Genomic DNA, 18,275 nt, shown 5'->3' with positions numbered 1-18,275 from the left:
GGAGCTTTGTGTGTTTTCTTTTTATGAGAACAACAACTGAGCTACAAAGACATTAAATATACAAACAGCACTTTATAAAAATGTAATTACACTTAGAAAAACCATTATGTACACGGCAGCCAAGCTCCACCTCCTGAAGCCTCCGCTGCAGGTGTGCTCGGCGTGCTCAGGTGACACGGTCACCGCTGCTCTTTAGTCCAGAGGCTCTTGCTTAATCCGGATCGGCGTGCTGGTGACGGAGCGGCTGTGCCGCAGGTCGCGACACAGCATGTACTCGCTGAACTGGGACGAGTCGACACCGCCGCCGCAGGACGCCTTGATTCCGAAGCCCTTCAGGAAGAGGCGCTCGAGGACCTGCGGGGAGACAAGGAGGCACAGATGAGACCCGCCTCTCCTCGGCTCCTGGCGTGGGGAGAACGTTTGGCGATGCAAGCGGACTCACCTGCACAGAGTTGAGCCTCAGGTACCCGTTGAGAGGGAAACGGATGACGTGGGTGGGGTCCTGGTTCCAGCCAGCGTTCACTGAGTTGCACATCACGTCTCCGGTCTCGGGGAAGATTTCCTCGATGAGGACCTTCTCGCCACTCAGCACGATCCTCTCGCCCAGGTCGGGCGTGACGCGGACCACCAGACACTCGCAGGGCGCCGTCCGCTGGGCCTCGCGCTCCGCCTGCCAGCGCTCCAGCTCGCGCACCATCGGAGTAAGCTGGTAGTACTGAGCCTCCTCGTAAAGCTGGGGGAAGTCCTGAGGAGAGAGTCACAGGATCAGCTGATCAACAACAATAATAATAATAATCAATTAATTACTGATCAGCCTGATGATATAGGCAGCTATTTGATCACATGACCTGTTTCCTGGGTGGTGTCTGAAAACTGTCAGATCAACAGCTGGAGCATGTAGATTCAATCTACCAATCACAGAGAAGAAATCCAGCAGGAGGAGGAGCTCCACATCACATCCTCTCTCCAGTTATTCCTTCCTGTCTTTGTTTTCTTGTTTCCTCCATTTCTTTCCTTCCTACTTTCCTTTAAAAAAGAAAACTCTCCTGACCTTCACTTCCTGCCTGTATTGGTGCTTTTATTCTGAAAACCTGAGCACACTTAATTCCCTTGCCTCTGATTTTCTCTCTCTGACACTCAGATGGAAGTTTGTTGTTGTTTTTTTTCTCACTGCCTCAGGCGTCCTGCTGCATCAAAGCCTCCTCCCCCTCCCCCCCCGGTGGAAGTGGGTGTGGATGGGTTTTTGTAAAGAGGCGGTGTGTCCGCGGGCCGTCTGACTCACTGTGAGCCGAGTATCTCAGCAACAACACACACAGATGAGAGGAAACAATATGCTGCTAACACACACCTCCTGCTTTCATTTAGTAAAACACACTCGTCTGCGCCGCCACCGCCAGCATCAGCGCCACAGCATCGGCGCGTTACAGAGTCCGAGCTAAAACAACGAGTCTCAGTATGAACCAATCATCTCTGAGTCACACTGTTCACTCCTCCTCACAGAGTTTGTTTTACACATTTGTGAAATTTGACCATGAAAGTACTTTACAAATAAACATAAGCTGTTTCCATGGAAACGGTGAAATCTAAATAAACTAAACCGAGTGCTGGTTGTCTCGGTTTAGTTTATTTAGATTCTGCTCAGCATGTGGTCCTCTCACACTCTGCTGGTCACTGTCTGGACGAAGCTCACAGGTTATTTATACAGTTACAGGCTCATTAATGTAGCACCAAATCACACGTGTGCCCCAGGGAGCTTCATACTTCAGGCTGAGGATCGCACAATAACAGGAAACCCACAGGCGGACCACTGCCTGTGAGCGAGCACTTGGCGACAGTAGGAAGGAAAACTTCCCTTTCAACAGGAAGACCCAGGTTCAGGGAGGGGCGGCCATATAAAGATCACCAGTAATCCGACTGGTCTGAACCGTGAACAGGCGTTCACCTGTGCTGGCAGCTGCAGGGGCTCACCTGGAAGTCTTCAGGAAGCAGCAGCTTGCAGGTGCGCAGGAAGCTGAGGATGTAGCGGAAGATGTCGCCGTCCCGGTCAATGAAGTAGTGCTGCTTCAAACTGTCCAACACGATGGGCTCTGCACCGCTGAACATCCGGCTGATCCTGTGGAGACACGAGCCAGGGTCACGGTCTGATGTCAGACTGCCCGAGGTCAAATGTCAACAACATGCAGACAGAGCGCCAAAAAAAATAAGATCTGAGGAATGCAGAGCAGTTGAGACTGAAGCGTTCTCTCGGTTAGCGCCAGAAACAGAAAATCCTGATTTCACCTCACAAACTCAAAGTGGAGGAGGACAGGCTCATGCTGGGATCTGTGCGGATGTCTTTACAGAGGCACATCTGGATCAGTTCAACACAACTGATCAGTGACAGAATAAAGGTGATGATGTCATAGAAACTGTCTGTTGTTGAGCGTGTTCATTCGAAAGCTCCAAACTTCAGCAGCTGTGAATCACTGAGAAGATGAGGAGTCTGCGCGTGCTCAGTGAGGAGGATGAGGAGGAGTAATGGTAAATGGACTGATTCTTATATAGTGCTTTTCCACTCTGCTGGAGTACTCAAAGCGCTGTATACAACGTGCCTCATTCACACACTCACACCCAATCTAACCAACATTCACACTCCAATGGACGCAACTTGAGGTTAGTATCTTGCCCAAGGATATTTGGCATGCAGACTGGGGGAAGCCAAGGATCGAACCACCAACCTTCCAGTCAGTAGCTGATCTGCTCTACCATCTCTCTGCCATCCGCTACAGCCACCCCAGTCTGAGCATGCTCAGTGAGGCAGATCATGTGGTCAGGCTCTTGTGGAGTCTCTGCAGCTTGAATCTCTTCTCCTCCTCCTCTTATCTGCTTTGCCTCCTCGTCGCTTCCTCTGTCCTTCAAAAGTAAATTAGAGCTCCTCTGTCCTTCTCTCGCTCTCTTTGCTCGGGTACAGCGAAGAGCGATCAAACACGGCATCATTAAACTCCCTGTTCCCGCCATTAAGCAGCTGCAGGTGTTTGTATTCATCACATTTTTCACCATTAAATGCTCCTTCTCATCTTTAACTGAAGAATTAGAAACTGTTATTATTACTGATTTACACCGTGCCTCATCGGGCGCCGTAGGGGAAGGCCCCACCCCGCCACGGGCCTGTTTTTCATTTTAATGTTAATATTTTAACTTTACCACAGAGCAATATTAGCATACAGCGCACACACATTATCATCAATCATGTTATTATGGCTGTTTTTGTGAGAGGTCATGATTACTTTTTTAAAGCAGGAAGTGAAACCTCCAGTGTGCTTTTGATGGCTGCGCTGTGGGCGGATACAGGTAACGGAGAAAAACTCCACATCAGAGCCTGATTGGCTGTAGATACCTGCTGGTACTGGCCCAACTCAGACACACCTGTGTGGGTGTCGATATGCAAAGATCAGAAAACTTTTTATACAGAAGAGGAAGCAAAAAGAAAAATGCTGCGTTGTTATAGCACAGTTTGTCCAGCAGGGCGGCACTGGCCTCACTGTTCCACAAACTAGCATTCATCTGAGAACATTACGCCGTCCAGCATCGACCACGTGACTCAGCCCTCTGTCATCCAGCGTGAATATATATGTTCCCTCCAGTCTTCACTTTAAGGACCCAGAATGCTTTTCATCTCGCTTCAGTAAACACACTTGCATGCCCAATAGGGCTGCCACGATTAGTCGACTAGTCACGATTACGTCGACTATCAAAATCGTCGACGACTGATTTAATAGTCGACGCGTCGTTTGAAGCTTTGTAAGATCACAAAAGATGCAGGAATAAGTAGTAGGATTTAAGAGTGTAATAACGGACTGAAACAGAAGATGGCAGCACTGCATGTACAAGGATGCCAGCTGCCGTTACACTCCGAAGAAGAAGAAGCAGCAGTGTCCCAGAATTCATAGCGCGGCCCTGCTCAGTTTTCAACAATGGCGGCAGCTAGTTAGTTTTAATATTACTCTTATTAATCTTTCTGGGTCACAAAATAAACGTTTAACATATTTTCAGGCGAGAATGTAGCTGTGTAAACCTCAAATATCTGCTCAGTTTATCAAGACACTGCATATTTTCAAAAGTGCTCCGACGTTTTGGAGACGTCTGTTACCCACTAGCTCGATAGCTAGCCGGGGCAAGGCTCACTAGAGCCCGTGAGAACACCGGACTCCCGCAAATCGTTTTCAAACCCACCACTGTCTTTTCGCTACTCAGGTTAAACATATATAAGTCAGTTAGATAACTTAAAAATGTTATTGTTTGGCCTTTTTTTTTTTTTTTTAGTATTTTATTTGTTCCTGAGTAAATCGGTTTGGCTGAGATTAAAGTTATAGTTTATACACGACTGAATAAACGTCAAGCAGACAACTGATTATCAGAAGTGTGAGATGTTCGAGAATATACTCCGGTGTCCCGTTATATTTTAGATAGCAAGGAGTTTATTAAACTTTACCGAAACAATCTGTAAATCTCATTAAATTGAATAAACTATCATCTTGTCTTTATTTTTAGTTAGCACATACCCTAAACACTTAAAACTGTAAGCTAATGTTATATAAGAGCAGATGCTGCTGGTGCAATAAGCTGTACGTTTTACGTCCAATGGATGCATGATCCGATTAGTCGACTAATCGCAAAAATAATCGGTGACTAGTCGACTATCAAAATAATCGTTTGTGGCAGCCCTAATGCCCAAGTATTCTCCCAGGCTCGCGTCTCTCACCTGGACTCCGGGAACTTGGTGAGCGTCGCCAGGCTGCTGGTGTACATGTGCCCGCCTACGTCGATGTGGACAGGGGCGTTGGCCTTGGTGAGCTGGGCGGGCAACGGGATACCTTGGGCCGTCATGGGCGACACAGGTGAGTGGCTCAGAGACATCCTGGACAAGCTCCGCCCCTCCTGTCACAAATAACAGCTGGTCAAAATTCAGAACACACCCGTTGTATTTTGAAGAGGCTTTACCTGGATTTAACCAGGTGTGTCCTGCTGAGTTTAAAACGCTTAAGTGATTTTTTCAGCAGCTTTGCATGATTCACAGCTCAAAATAATGCTCCTTTATCTGATACAGTCGGAAATTAGTTGTTATAGCTCCACCTCTTTTAAGCCCTGGCCCCGCCCCTTCAAATCCTGACCTGTGGGTCAAGTTAAAACCCTACTCCAAGCTGGCGAGGCCGAAAACGCTCAGCACGAACTGCATAAAGTGACGAACCAAGAGGCGAAGTAAGGCGGCAACTTCCAACTTTTATATACAGCCTATGGGCTGTACCCCTACACCAGTGTTTCCCAACCACTGGGCTGCGGGACATAGGTGTGCCGTCAGAAATGATCAGGTGTGCCGTGGAAGATTATCTGGTTCCACCCGATTAGTACTCTAAACGACCAGCTTGAGTAACAGGCAGAACAACAGAACATTCTCTTCCACCACAGGGCAGTACAACTACCTGCTCTAATTCAATGGGTCGCCAACTGCCAGTAAAACAGAAGAAGACAAAGAAATGACATAATAGTCATGCTGTGAGATGACGCAGCGCATAATAGCAATAGATAAATAATTGAAAAGGAAAAACAGTCAGTGTGACCTGGTCCTGGAGGAAACTCCGACCCAGATAAAGGCCCTAGCATGAGCAGTGGCCAGAAGGAAGCAAGAAAGGTAAAATGGGAACAAACCGAGCCAATTCTGCTCTGCCTGGTGTGTGGGGGGGGGGAATTATCAATATGCTTTATGTGACATTTTTGTTTGGTGGTGTGCCGTGGCTCCAAAAGGTTGGGAAACACTGCCCTACACGACCAGCAGGGGATTCGCCGTGTGTTAAACCTACGTCTAGTTTTCTTCTTCTGCTGTTGTTTACTGAACCAGCTGGAAGAGGAGCAGCGCCAACTAGTGTTTCTCTCACCTAGGCCACCTCACTCAGGTATAACCGTCACTCAGTCTGTGGGGGAGGGGGCAGAGGCTCTTCCCCCGTCATAGCAGAAGTTTTGTTCCAAATTTTTTCATTCTGGTTGAGATAAATGTAAATAACGAGGCTGGACGCCCACCCCCGCCCGCTCCATGTTCCCTGGGATATGGAGCATGAAAGGTGAACATTGCCCCGGGTCACACCGGCGTAGGACCCCGCCCCCACCTGCCTGTCTGCAGTGGTGCGTTCAAATGTCAGGAAATAACAGACCTGAGATCAGTCCGTGACTTTCATCAAACCCTGAAATAAAGACTTGACCTGCACGTGAGACCATGTGTTTGAACTTTAAGGTTCGGAACATCAAGCCCTTCCACTCCCACACTTAAACCAACATACGGCCAGACATTAGAAAAACCCAACATTTAACGTGTCCTCGCAAATCCAACGAAGCCAGGTGTCTCCTTACCTGTGTGAAGGTCTCCTCTCCACAATGTGCGGGCTTCTGGTGAAATCTGGATACTTCACCGACCCCCGGTTAATTCTAGAAAACCGTAACTTTAACCCCAAATTAACGGAGATAACTTCCGTCCACAGCGGCGGAGCAGCCGGCAAAGGATGGCCAGAAACCAGACGCGCTACCGGCAAAGGTTCCGACTGCGCTAAAACATTCTGTAATGTCAGAATAATTGTTTGTGCCGATGTGAAGAGTGTGCTACGAAATCACTAGAAAACACGACGATGTGTGGTGTGGTGGTTGTGTTTGTCACCGGCACCCCGGAACACTTAAAACGGACGTTTTTTTAATGGAGTCTGGCGGCGAGAACGGAGCAGCGCGGCGTTTCTGCGCGGAAACGCGTCTGAATTTCTAGTTTTTACGTCATAAACTAGCAAACTTTGTAAATGAGCGTCACGGCAGCACCTGTGCCCCCCTCTCGCCCCGCTCACTCACCTGAGAGGAGACCGACACGGAGGACATGGAGGGCGGCGTGAGAGAGAGCTCCGTCCCGGCGGCAGGGCTGCGGTTCCGGAGAGACTAAGGAGGAGCAGAGAGGAGGGCCGACAGAGGAGCGCCCGGGGCCCCGCAGACCCCCCCGGGGCCAGGTCATAGTCCCGACCCCACCGAGGCAGCGCGCGCACAAAGGTGAGATCCCGCAGTGCCCGCCCCCCTCCGGAATGACGTGTCCCATCACGCATTACCCGCCCGGCCAAATGCGCCATTTCAATTACTGCGCACTGCTGGATGGAGACGTGCGCCTCCAGCCTGCGCATTCAGAGAGGAGAGCGGCGCGCTCACCCGAAAGCATTTTCAGCTGCAGAGCGCGCGCACCCCCCCACCCGCGGTTTATTTTGATGTTGTTTTCATATTCCCACACTGTCCTGTAAATAAAAGATGACCCTAACACTGACTCACTGCGCCATCTTGTGGTACAAACTGGATGTCGACGCTCTGCCCTCCTCCTTCAGATCTGATCCACACAGAGGAAACCCAGATATCCCAGTTTTACACTGTGACCTGAACGCAGCTCACATTTGCGGATCTGTGAGACGTTATTGAAGCTAACAATCCGATTCATGAGGCTGAACTTAATTAACTGTAAAGGTCTGAATTTATTCAGCTTTGGATGAACACATTTGTGAGTCTTCAGACGTTACACACAGATCAGCGCGCACACCTGTAAATCTTAGTTACACCTGGATCATGTCGTACTGGTTTGGCACCACTTTGAGGCAACGGTCTCTCCATAGGTTTCCAAAATCAACAGCTGTTTACAGTCAAACCGTTTATTCCAGACTTCCAAAACTTCCCTTTGTTCTTTGAGCCAATCAGAGGTGGACTTACTGCAGTACCTGATCATTGTCCTGCTGCCTTCAGGGTTCTCTGGTAGAGAGCAGAATTCCCTCAGTTACAGCAAGTCGTCCTGAAGCAGCAGAGCGGCCCAGACCATCGTCTGCTGCTGCTGTGACATTCTCTTTATGAAACGCTGTTAGTTTGATGAAGATGTGACTTGAACAGCCAGCAGGTCTTTAGATGTTGTCAGCTGAGCACTCCCAGGAACGTGGCTCTCACCGTGGTTCACCGGAGTCCTGAAGCCTTAGAAATGTCTCTGTAACCTTTTAGACCAGGCTCTCAAACTCGCGGCCACTTGCGGCCCACATCACCTCTACTTGCGGCCCTTATACTGGCGTAAAGAAATATAATACAGTTTGGTCCTCGAAGTGACTTTTCGTTAGGATTTGTTTGATATTGAATATGAAGGCAACATGAGCAGAGAGTACAAACATGCTGAGTGATCGGCTGTTCCTTCAGTGACAGAGTCACAAACTCATGTGCACACTTATGTCTGCACTTTGATTTTGTTACATACAAACACAATGACAGCAGCAGTGCTGCCACGTGTGTGCACAGAGAGGACCAGTGTGTTTGGTCGCTCAATGAAAGGCTTCAGTTAGTTAGAGTGAGTTTGTAGTTTTGACTTATTATAAAATATTTGAAATTTAAACTGCTGTTTGACATCTTTTAGCCTGCTTCACTTTGTTGCACGGCTTCTATTTAAGTGATTTATTCAATTCAGTTTAAATGTTATTAACACAGCGCCAAATCACAACAACTTTCGCCTCAAGGTGCTTTACAATAATACATACAGGGAAAAACCCAACAATCATATGACCCCCTATGAACAAGCACTTTGGCGACAGTGGGAAGGAAAAACTCCCTTTTAACAGGAAGAAACCTCCGGCAGAACCAGGCTCAGGGAGGGGCGGGGCCATCTGCTGTGACCGGTTTGGGTGAGAGAAGGAAGACAGGATAAAGACATGCTGTGGAAGAGAGACAGAGATTAATAACAGATATGATTCGATGCAGAGAGGTCTACTAACACATAGTGAGTGAAGAAGAAACACCCAGTGCATCGTCTGCATAGCAGTGAAAATGTACACTATGTCTTCTAATGATGCTGCCTAAGGGAAGCATGTATAATGTAAATAGAATTGGTCCTAGCACTGAACCCTGTGGAACTCCATAATTGACCTTAGTGTGTGAAGAGGACTCTCCATTTACATGTACAAATTGGAGTCTATTAGATAGATATGATACAAACCACTGCAGTGCAGTACCTGTAATACCTACAGCATGTTCTAATCGCTCTAATAGGATATTATGGTCAACAGTATCGAACGCAGCACTGAGGTCTAGCAGGACCAGCACAGAGATGAGTCCACTGTCAGAGGCCATAAGAAGATCATTTGTAACCTTCACTAAAGCTGTTTCTGTGCTGTGATGAGCTCTGAAACCTGACTGAAACTTACGAGTCATCTGCTTTAGGCTACGTGTTTGAGAATTATACCACGGAGTCAGGTACTTCTGATTTGAGACCTTAGTTTTCACAGGAGCTACAGTATCCAGAGTCGTACGTAGTGAGGAGGTAAAATTATTAACAAGATGATCGACCTCTGTTGGAGTAGCGTTCAGGTAGCTGCTCTGCTCTGTGTTGGTACAGGGCATTGAAGATGATAACAGTGGGTGCACACACAGGTCAAACTCTGCCCCCCGGTGGTGATGCTGTGAGTCACAGTGTGACGCATTAACCTCGTTTTAAATGTCACTCGTTAATCCAGCTCAAATTTTTTTTCTCGTGTCAACTCAGTTTTCCTGTTTGGGTTAGAGAACGTGGGCCCAGCTCGCTGCCACAAATCACGACTCTGCTGCTCCACAAGTAAACATTTTAATTACATTTCATTATCTCATCACTGAGCGCGCTCAGTGCTGCTGTGTGTTTCTAAGGTAACGGCTTTTTAAAAATCCCTGATCAGCGGAGAAACACGAGGCATCGCACCTTGATAAAAAACTACAGACCTGCTGTTCCAGCTCAGAGGTCTGAGGGATCGTCCAGGAATGGTATTTTCTGGAGATCTGATTGGTCAGTAGGCGGTGATGTCATACCTATTTATCTTTAATCTGGATCTTAAATTACCACATTGATTTATCTGTACAGAAACCAGGTTAAGCCTGAAGTTACACAGGTTAGACTAAACCCAGCTTAGTGCAGGCCTCTGCTGTCAAACATGAGGCTCCCAGGCCTGGACTGGCCACCAGAGGGTCAAACTGGGTCCACAGGGAGAGCGCCAGTGATGAATAAATACAGGTGAATAATAATAAATCTGACTGTCTGCAGGTGATGTTAGGGGAGCTAAACTTTATTTATACCCAGACCTGAGCACAGAGGTCAAAGGTCAGCCTGCTGTGAGTGTCAGAATAAGAGGCGAGTCTCCAGGTGGTCAAAGTCTCATTTATTGTGGTCACAGGTGAGAAGGCAGTGTTAAGGCTTCGAGGTCGTCTCTAATAATCACCATATACACATTCGCAGCATCACCTCCTACCCCACTTCCTTTTCCTGCTTTAAACAGACTGTACATAAATGATGGACTGAGCCACTCCCCCCCCCACCCGAGCGGCCTTCAGATTTAAGGTCTGCATTAAAATAATCCAGAGCTCAGTCCGTCCGCAGCATCATACTTCCTGTTTCCTCTCATAACGTTGGGTTAAATAATAAAATCACATTGTTGTGAAAAACAACATTTTTATATTCTTTGTGCTTGATTCACGGATTAAAGAAAATTCTTAAACAGCATCTCGACCGCGTCTTTGCCACAAAGCCGAGGTCAGAGGTTATGGAAGCCGTTATTCTGGGAGCGCTCCATCGTCCTCATCTTCCTCCTCCATCCTAACGCACGATTCACTCGGATGCTACAGTGCTCACGGCGGCCGTGATCCTCATATCAATAAAACAGAGTCAGGTGACCGTCAGCAGACGTCTGTTACCGCCACATCGGCTCATCTTCTCATCCTCTTCCGCACACGTGCAGACCACCCCAGCCTCTCTCGCCGATGGCCGCGTTTGGAGCAGATTTGGCTAAATGCGATCTGATTGGCTGATGCTTCAAAAGCGCGAGCAACGGACTCAAAGTTGTTGATGTGACATCACGGCGACTGAGCCCAGAAGCATCTATGTGATTCCCGCTGTTATCTGACAGCTTCTCTCTGAGAGACGCAGCTCAACAAAACTTCACAGAAGTCGTTAAGAACACATAAACACAAAGATCAGTCTCTGAGTCTGCAGCTCTCACACCTGCACAGGTACGCAGCCTCAGCTAGACCCAGCCCTCTGACACGTTAACAGAGCCAAACGCTCATCCTCAGCTGAGCGCGGCGGTGGCTCAGTGCAGGTCGCTGAAGGGCTTGGGGTACCCGAACATCAGGTAGTCCATGTAGTAGAAATCGAAGGCTTTCTGCCGCTCGGTGGCGTTCAGCTGTGAGAAGTACTTCTGCGTGATGCTGGAGGACGTCCTCTCCGCCAGTGGGTTCCTGTCCTTGAAGTCCGGGAACGTGAGGTTGGCTGGCGCCTCCACGCTTCGGAGCAGGAAGTTGGCGTCACGCTCCAGGCTCTCGAACTTCCCGATGAAGGTGTACTGCAGGAGGCACGGGCTGCACAGTTGGCTCACCGGCTCCCAGTGGATGTCCATCCCCACGGGCCGCTGCACGTCCAGCAGGTACTGCACGAACTCCCTGAAAGTCACGCCGGCGCCGGAGCGCAATGCAGCACGCGTGGCGTTGGCTCGGTACCTGGAGATGATGGCCCGTCCAAACACGGGGTGGTAGTATGAGTTGGGGCTCTCAAACTTGTCCCGAAACGCTGACACGAGGCGCTCGAAGGGCTCCCGGACGAACAGCACTTTGGTGTAGGAGCGAAGCCGCTCAGCAATGCCGGCGCGATCGTAGCCACTGAGCCGCGGGAGGTGGTTGTCGTAGTGCGCCGCGTCGTGGGGAATGTCCCGTGTGGACGCGGCGCTGCCACTCAGCACCATCAGCACCCGCTTCCAGTTGGAGCAGCCGGCTTTGGGCACCTCACAGTACAGCAGCCGGAACCGCTCCTCCACGTACACCCGCGACACCTGCCGCTGTGACGGCAGCCGCCTGCCCATGTCCGGCTGGTATTGGGCACAGATATCTGTCAGCAGGCGGTGCCGTGACTCCTGCATCCTCGCCAGCTGCAGCGCCGCCTCTTTTTGGCCCGTGGGGGCGCTGGACGCCACCAAACTGCTCTTCAGCAGCAGCTTCCTGCGGCGTTTAGTGAGCGGCTGCTTTGAGCCGAGCAGCGAGTCAGAGAACAGCGAGGAGGACGGTGGCTGGGGACGGAGAGCGGGCGGAGAGACGAGACGATGTCCTGCTGGATCGATGGCTTCCTGTAACACATACAGGAAACACAGGGCATGTCATCAGTGGGCGTTTCCCATCATGCAGAGCGTCGTCTGTAAGTGCCGCCGCGCTCGCCATTTCCTGCACGTAAAGCGTCCATGATCAGCTGGTTTCTACTCTGCGGGTTTCTATTCTGCAGCTTCTACTCTCTGAACCTGATAATCTTAATTCCATCTGAGAGCAAACGAGTAATAAACATGAAATGATGCTGTGAGTATCCTGATCAATCATGCAGGTCAGGACGTCTTCAGTCTCAGCCGCAGGTCTCCAACCTAAACATGTATGTGTGTGTGTGTGTATGTGTGTGTGTGTGGTCCAAACACTGTTTACGAGGCTGGAAACCTGCAGCTGAGGATGATGATGATGAAATGTTTCTGAAAGCCTGCATTTGAACAGAATCAGCTTTCTGAGAATCTGGGTGTCGTCAGACTCTGCAGGACCAAATATGTGCATATTCAATTTAAATTAAATAGTTAAATACGTCCTCGTCTGAAACCTACAGAGCTGAGCTTAGATCCGAATCTTCTGATGTTTCTTCATGTTAAAAATATTCTACATGCTTTATTTTACATTATTATGAAATCCACCTACATCCAACTACAAACTGCGTTTTCAGTGTGAAGGTGCAGCTCAAATATTGGACAATGCAGACCTGCTTTTGTTTTATATTTTAATCAGCCAACGCTCATGTTTCATGTATGTGTCTACAGACCCTGATTCAGCTCGAGGGAACAATTTTAGTCTGATATTCATGTTTAAACATTACCCGAGTTTTATTGAAAGAGAGTGGCCATGTTTCAAAAATAGATATGTTTCTGATATATAATAATAATGCATTGGATTTATATAGCGCTTTTCAAGGCACCCAAAGCGCTTTACAATGACATTATTCATTCACGCTCACATTCACACACTGGTGGAGGCAAGCTACGGTTGTAGCCACAGCTGCCCTGGGGCAGACTGACAGAAGCGAGGCTGCCATATCGCGCCATCGGCCCCTCTGGCCAACACCAGTAGGCGGTAGGGTAAAGTGTCTTGCCCAAGGACACAACGACCAGGACAGAAAGGCCGGGGATCGAACCGGCGACCTTCCGGTTACAGGTGCCCTTCCCAACCCCCTGAGCCACGGTCGCACCATATGAAGCTAAAACTTCACAACAACATTATAAACCCTCAAACTTTGGACCCTGAAACGTTTATGTAAATTAGAGACGGTGGCGCAGAAGGTCCTCGATGATCTCAGACTCACAAAAACTGTTTAGGAACTTCCTGTTGCACTAAAATATATGAACGTCTAACCACAGGAGCAGTCATGCTGGCTGTGGACATTGGGTGGCGCTCTAATCTGGGTTCTTCTCTGTGCGTTTACTCTGTGTGGAAAATGTGATGCTGTGTGAGTCCAGCAGGTGTCGCTGTGCTGCTGTCAGTGAAGCCTGAGCTGCTGTTACCTCTTGTGAGGGCCGCCTGGGAGCCGTCAGCACCTGCACACCTGAGAGGGAGGGAGAGAGAGAGGGAGAGCATGGTCAGGAGCAGAAGTATGTGGACACGTTCACTTTTGGTTTGCTAGGAATGTTTAATGAAGCTGAAAACAAACTGCAACACGTTTGTGTGTGTGTGTGTGTGTGTGTGTGTGTGTGAGATAAATGCTGAGTCCAGGTCGGGTTGCAGCTGCTCCTGGAGCTCATTCCTCAGAGTTCCCTGCAGGCTGACGCTGCCTTCGTGCTGCGAGCGCTCTGAGGATGATGAAGATGATGCGACTCATTTGCGGTGACCTTCGTCATGCTGTGGATGGATGAGCCTCACACAGACCTGCTAACCTGAGCGACTGTGCTGCTGGAAACAGCCGGCGCTCTCAGTTTAAATCATCATTCTAATCGAGTTTATTCAGCGCAGCTCTGCGAGACGCTCGTACACCACACAACCAACGAGTCACATGACCTGGAGGAACCATCATTTCACATGAATTACAACTGGTCCCGCCCACAACACCCTCTGCTTCATGTGGTTTCTGCATGTGTGTGAGGTTACACGCTGGAAACGCGGTGACATCACTGGAACATAAAAACACAACGTGTGACCTTTGAACTCTGTGTTTCAGACACAGGAGGGCGTCCTTCCTGTGGCATGTTGGTGTGTATTCATAACAGGCGCGCGCACACACACAGACACACTCCTCTATACTGTGTTAAAGTCAAAACATCTTCACACACACATACATGTGTATTACCATGTCATACATCCGTGTGACCCTGAAACCCAATCAGAGCCCTCCAACAGTCATGTGACGACCTGACTGAAACTCAGGACTCAACCTCCTCACAGAGCTGAACGTCTGATCAAACTAACTTTAAACCTGAACTGGCTGACCTCACTCGAGCTTGCTGTTGTTTTATTGGTTTGTGTCCACGCAACATGACTAACACACACACACATCGCTGGCGGGTCCAGATGGCCTCTCAGCAGTTTCCTGACACTGAAGGTTAGCAGTGGTGGCATCCCGCTGCAGCTCCTGGTTATTTATTACCCAGAGTGCATTTCACTGTCCCACACAGAGAGAACATGTGACTAATCCAGGCCTTTGTGACAACACACACACACACACAGTTAGAAACAATGCAGATTTAAGGCTTCATGTTTTAGATGGGGTGGCACGGTGGTTAGCACTGTTGCCGCACAGCAAGAAAGGTCCTGAGTTCAATTCCACCATCAGGCCGGGGTCTTTCTGTGTGGAGTTTGCATGTTCTCCCCGTGTTTGCGTGGGTTCCCTCCGGGTACTCCGGCTTCCTCCCACCGTCCAAAGACATGCAGTTTGAGGGGATAGGTTAATTGGATAATCCAAATTGTCACTAGGTGTGAATGTGAGTGTGAATGGTTGTCTGTCCCTGTGTGTTGGCCCTGCGACAGACTGGTGACCTGTCCAGGGTGTACCCCGCCTCTCGCCCTATGACAGCTAGGATAGGCTCCAGCGCCCCTGGAAAGGAGAAGCGGATGGATGTTTTAGATGCTGAAGCTACGCCGTGTTTTATTGTCTCGGTGTGACTGATCAGCGTTAAGTGAGGTTAAAGGTCAGGGCTGTGTGGAGCCTGAACACCTGAACTGATGGCAGGGCTCGAGACTAACTTTTTGCCACGGTTGCACTGGTGCCCCTAACTTTTTTTCTTAGGCGCACCAGCACAAAAGTTAGGCGCACCCAAATTTTTCACCGCATCGCTTAAGACCGCAGTTTTACATGTTCGCTTTTGGGGAATTGCTGTCCATACAGACAATATTAATTTGTAAATGATTAACTAACAATCTTGTCGACAGACAGACAGACAGAATTTTTATTCCGAACATGAAAATATAATTGAAATAACAACAGAAAAAAAACAAAAAACAAAACTTAAAAATCATCAAGTTTTCATGTATATATCTGTCTACAGAATGCGTGTGCTCGAAAAGGAGTAGGATGAAGTTTACACTTTTCTTGTTTCTACCCCCTTATTTCAAATTTCATTGCTTACAAATCCATATCCAGGATTCAACATTATTTGATCATATATGGTTAACTATGTACAAGTCTAACAAACTGAACATACACAAATAAAACCATTTTCAGCATGTAAACCAGAACAAATTACATTTTTACATAAACTAATCACCCTGTCTTTAACACCTGCTTAACCTCTGAGCTTATTTTATATCTATGTGACAAACACCTTAATGAACACTTAAGCCTGGGTTACTCAGGCCTTGATCTATAAAAACTGAGGACACAATGAGACGACTCAGTCACTGAGAGGAAGATTTCCTATATTCATGCAATTTATTATTTTTGAACAATCGTGTGAGTTTTTGTATTGATGTACTTGTCTTGAGCAAGTCTTACACTCCCTTGCTCCACCACCACTAAAGCAGTTCATTAGGCATAAAGAAAGCTCAGACAGGACCACTCGAGCTACAACCCGAGGAGACTTGTTTATACCCCACAGACGGACAGCATTTGGGCAGAACGTCCTCTCTGTCCAGGGCGGCCATCTGTGGAACAGTCTTCCTCAACCCATTAGAGAATGCTCGACTTTCAACTTGTTTAAGGCAAAGGTTAAAAACTGGTTATGGACAAATCAAGTGTGTGATCATGTATAAGTTGTATAGTTTTAATGTTTTATTTGGGAACAGAATGGTGTGTATGTGTAAGTTTGGTGATGGAGTTTTTATTATGAATGAATGATGAATTTTTATGAATTATTATGTCTATTTTTTTATGTTTAAGGACAACAGATGGAAATTAGCCTTTGGCTATAATCTGGCATGTTTACATTCATGTAATTTTTTTACATTTATGTTCATTAACATGCACTGTCCTAAATAAATATTAAATTAAATATTAAATATCTCACCTGTACAGGTGTTCCACACACTAACTCCTCTGACTGTAATGCTCTGATATTTTACATTTGTCCTTCCTACTGGCTTGCTGAACATAAGGATTCCTCTCAGGTCAGGAGTATTTGGTCTTATTTGGAACAAGTTCTGAATGTTGTGGGGCAAAGATTTATTTGTTGCTTTGTACATTGTTTGCTCAGTTCTGAGGTCGACCAAATCTTTAAATTTGAGAATATTTAATTTGATAAAAAGTGGATTTGATGGTTCTCTTGAAGTAGTTTTATTTATTATCCTTATTGCTCTTTTTTGCAGAATGTATATTGGATGGATGTTTTATAAGTGTTTCCCCACACTTCCACACAGTATGTCATGTACGGCAGTATAATAGAACAATAAAGAGTATATAATGATGTTTGATTTATGAGATCCTTAACCTTGTAGATAACTGCCAGAGACTTTGATATTTTGCCTTTGATATGAGTAATGTGGGGAATCCAGGATAGTTTGTGATGTATTATCACACCAAGGAATTTTATCTCAGATACTCTGTTTAATTCAGTGTTATTTATTGCCAGTTTACTGTTAGTAGAATATGTGCGATTCCCAAATATTATGAATTTTGTTTTGCTCAGGTTCAATGTTAATTTATTGTGGTCAAAACAGGTCTTCAGATTATTTAATTCATTTTCTAGCTCATTCAGAAGTTTTTCCAAGTTACTTCCACAGCACATGTCGTATCTGTCTGAGAGATCCTTTACTGTCTGTATCAATCATGTGTTGTCTGAAACGTCAGTTCTGCCTTCTGGGGTACCTCAAGGATCTGTTTTAGGTCCTATTCTCTTTTTGCTGTATATCCTCCCTCTAGGCCAAATTATCAAACGTTACAGTAATATTTCTTATCATCTCTATGCTGATGACATTCAGTTATACTGTTCTTTCAAAGCTTCTGAGTTTTATAAATTGTCTTGTTTAAATAATTGTCTGTCAGAAATCAAACAATGGTTAAATGACAATTTCCTCCAGTTAAATGCAGATAAAACAGAAACCTTGATTATTGCACCTGATCACATGCTCTCAGAAATTCAGCAGCATATCAGTTTTTTAGACCCTTCATTTCAGTCGAGTCTCAGAAACTTAGGTGTTATATTTGACAGTTCAATGTCTCTTGAGAAACACTCTAAACAACTTGTCCGGAACTGTTTTTATCATTTAAGAAACATTTCTAAACTCAGACTACTGGTGTCAAAGGCAGAACTTGAGATGATTATTCATGCTTTTATCTCTTCTCGTTTGGATTATTGTAACAGTCTTTTTACGTGTCTCAACAAATCAGCTCTGGATCGCCTTCAGTCTGTACAGAATGCAGCGGCAAGACTTTTAACTGGTACAAACAAGAGGTCTCACATTACTCCAGTTTTGGCTTCTCTTCATTGGTTGCCAGTAAATTTTAGGGTTCATTTTAAAATTTTAGTTGTAACTTTTAGAGCTCTGCACGGTGAAGCTCCCCAGTATATCTCTGACCTGTTGAAACCTCATGCTTCATCCCGAGCACTTAGGTCTTCAGGTCAGAGGCTACTGGTGGTCCCACGTACTCGGTTTAAAACACGTGGGGATCGGGCTTTTCAGGCACCAAGGCTGTGGAACTCCCTGCCGCTGTCTTTACGCTGTCTAGACTCTACTGACTCCTTTAAAAAGCAGCTGAAGACATTTTTATACAAACAGGCTTTTAATTAATTTTAACT

At 47.0% G+C, this 18,275-nt stretch overlaps 2 protein-coding genes across 4 annotated transcripts in view; both read right to left on the bottom strand.

The window, feature by feature from the left end:
• LOC116331635 (BTB/POZ domain-containing protein kctd15-like) lies at positions 1-7,274 on the bottom strand. 3 transcript variants are annotated; one of them, XM_031754381.2, is made up of 5 exons: positions 6,865-7,028; positions 4,742-4,917; positions 1,969-2,113; positions 443-745; positions 1-354 (listed from the first exon to the last, which is right to left on the bottom strand). In XM_031754381.2, the coding sequence occupies exons 1-5, from the start codon at positions 6,889-6,891 to the stop codon at positions 193-195; spliced, it is 813 nt and encodes a 270-aa protein (XP_031610241.1). In that variant the 5' UTR covers positions 6,892-7,028; the 3' UTR covers positions 1-192. The 3 variants fall into 3 exon arrangements, with proteins under 3 accessions (XP_031610241.1, XP_031610242.1, XP_039471517.1); XM_031754382.2 differs by lacking the exon at positions 6,865-7,028 and adding an exon at positions 6,382-6,850; XM_039615583.1 differs by lacking the exon at positions 1,969-2,113 and having other exon boundaries at positions 6,865-7,274.
• A 2,907-nt stretch (positions 7,275-10,181) lies between these two features.
• Positions 10,182-18,275, bottom strand: part of LOC116331652 (carbohydrate sulfotransferase 8-like) — a 46,449-nt gene continuing 38,355 nt past the window's right edge. The window contains exons 3-4 of the mRNA XM_039615806.1: positions 13,617-13,657; positions 10,182-12,155 (exon numbers count right to left, since the gene is read on the bottom strand). Of these exons, the coding sequence (XP_039471740.1) occupies positions 11,130-12,155; positions 13,617-13,657 (1,067 nt within the window). The 3' untranslated portion in view covers positions 10,182-11,129. The remainder of the gene's footprint in view (positions 12,156-13,616; positions 13,658-18,275) is intronic.

Source organism: Oreochromis aureus, linkage group 7, assembly GCF_013358895.1.
Source record: "Oreochromis aureus strain Israel breed Guangdong linkage group 7, ZZ_aureus, whole genome shotgun sequence".
Lineage (NCBI taxonomy): Eukaryota > Metazoa > Chordata > Actinopteri > Cichliformes > Cichlidae > Oreochromis > Oreochromis aureus.
The sequence above is the reverse complement of the archived record's forward strand: the minus strand, read 5'-3'. Positions and strand labels throughout refer to the sequence as shown.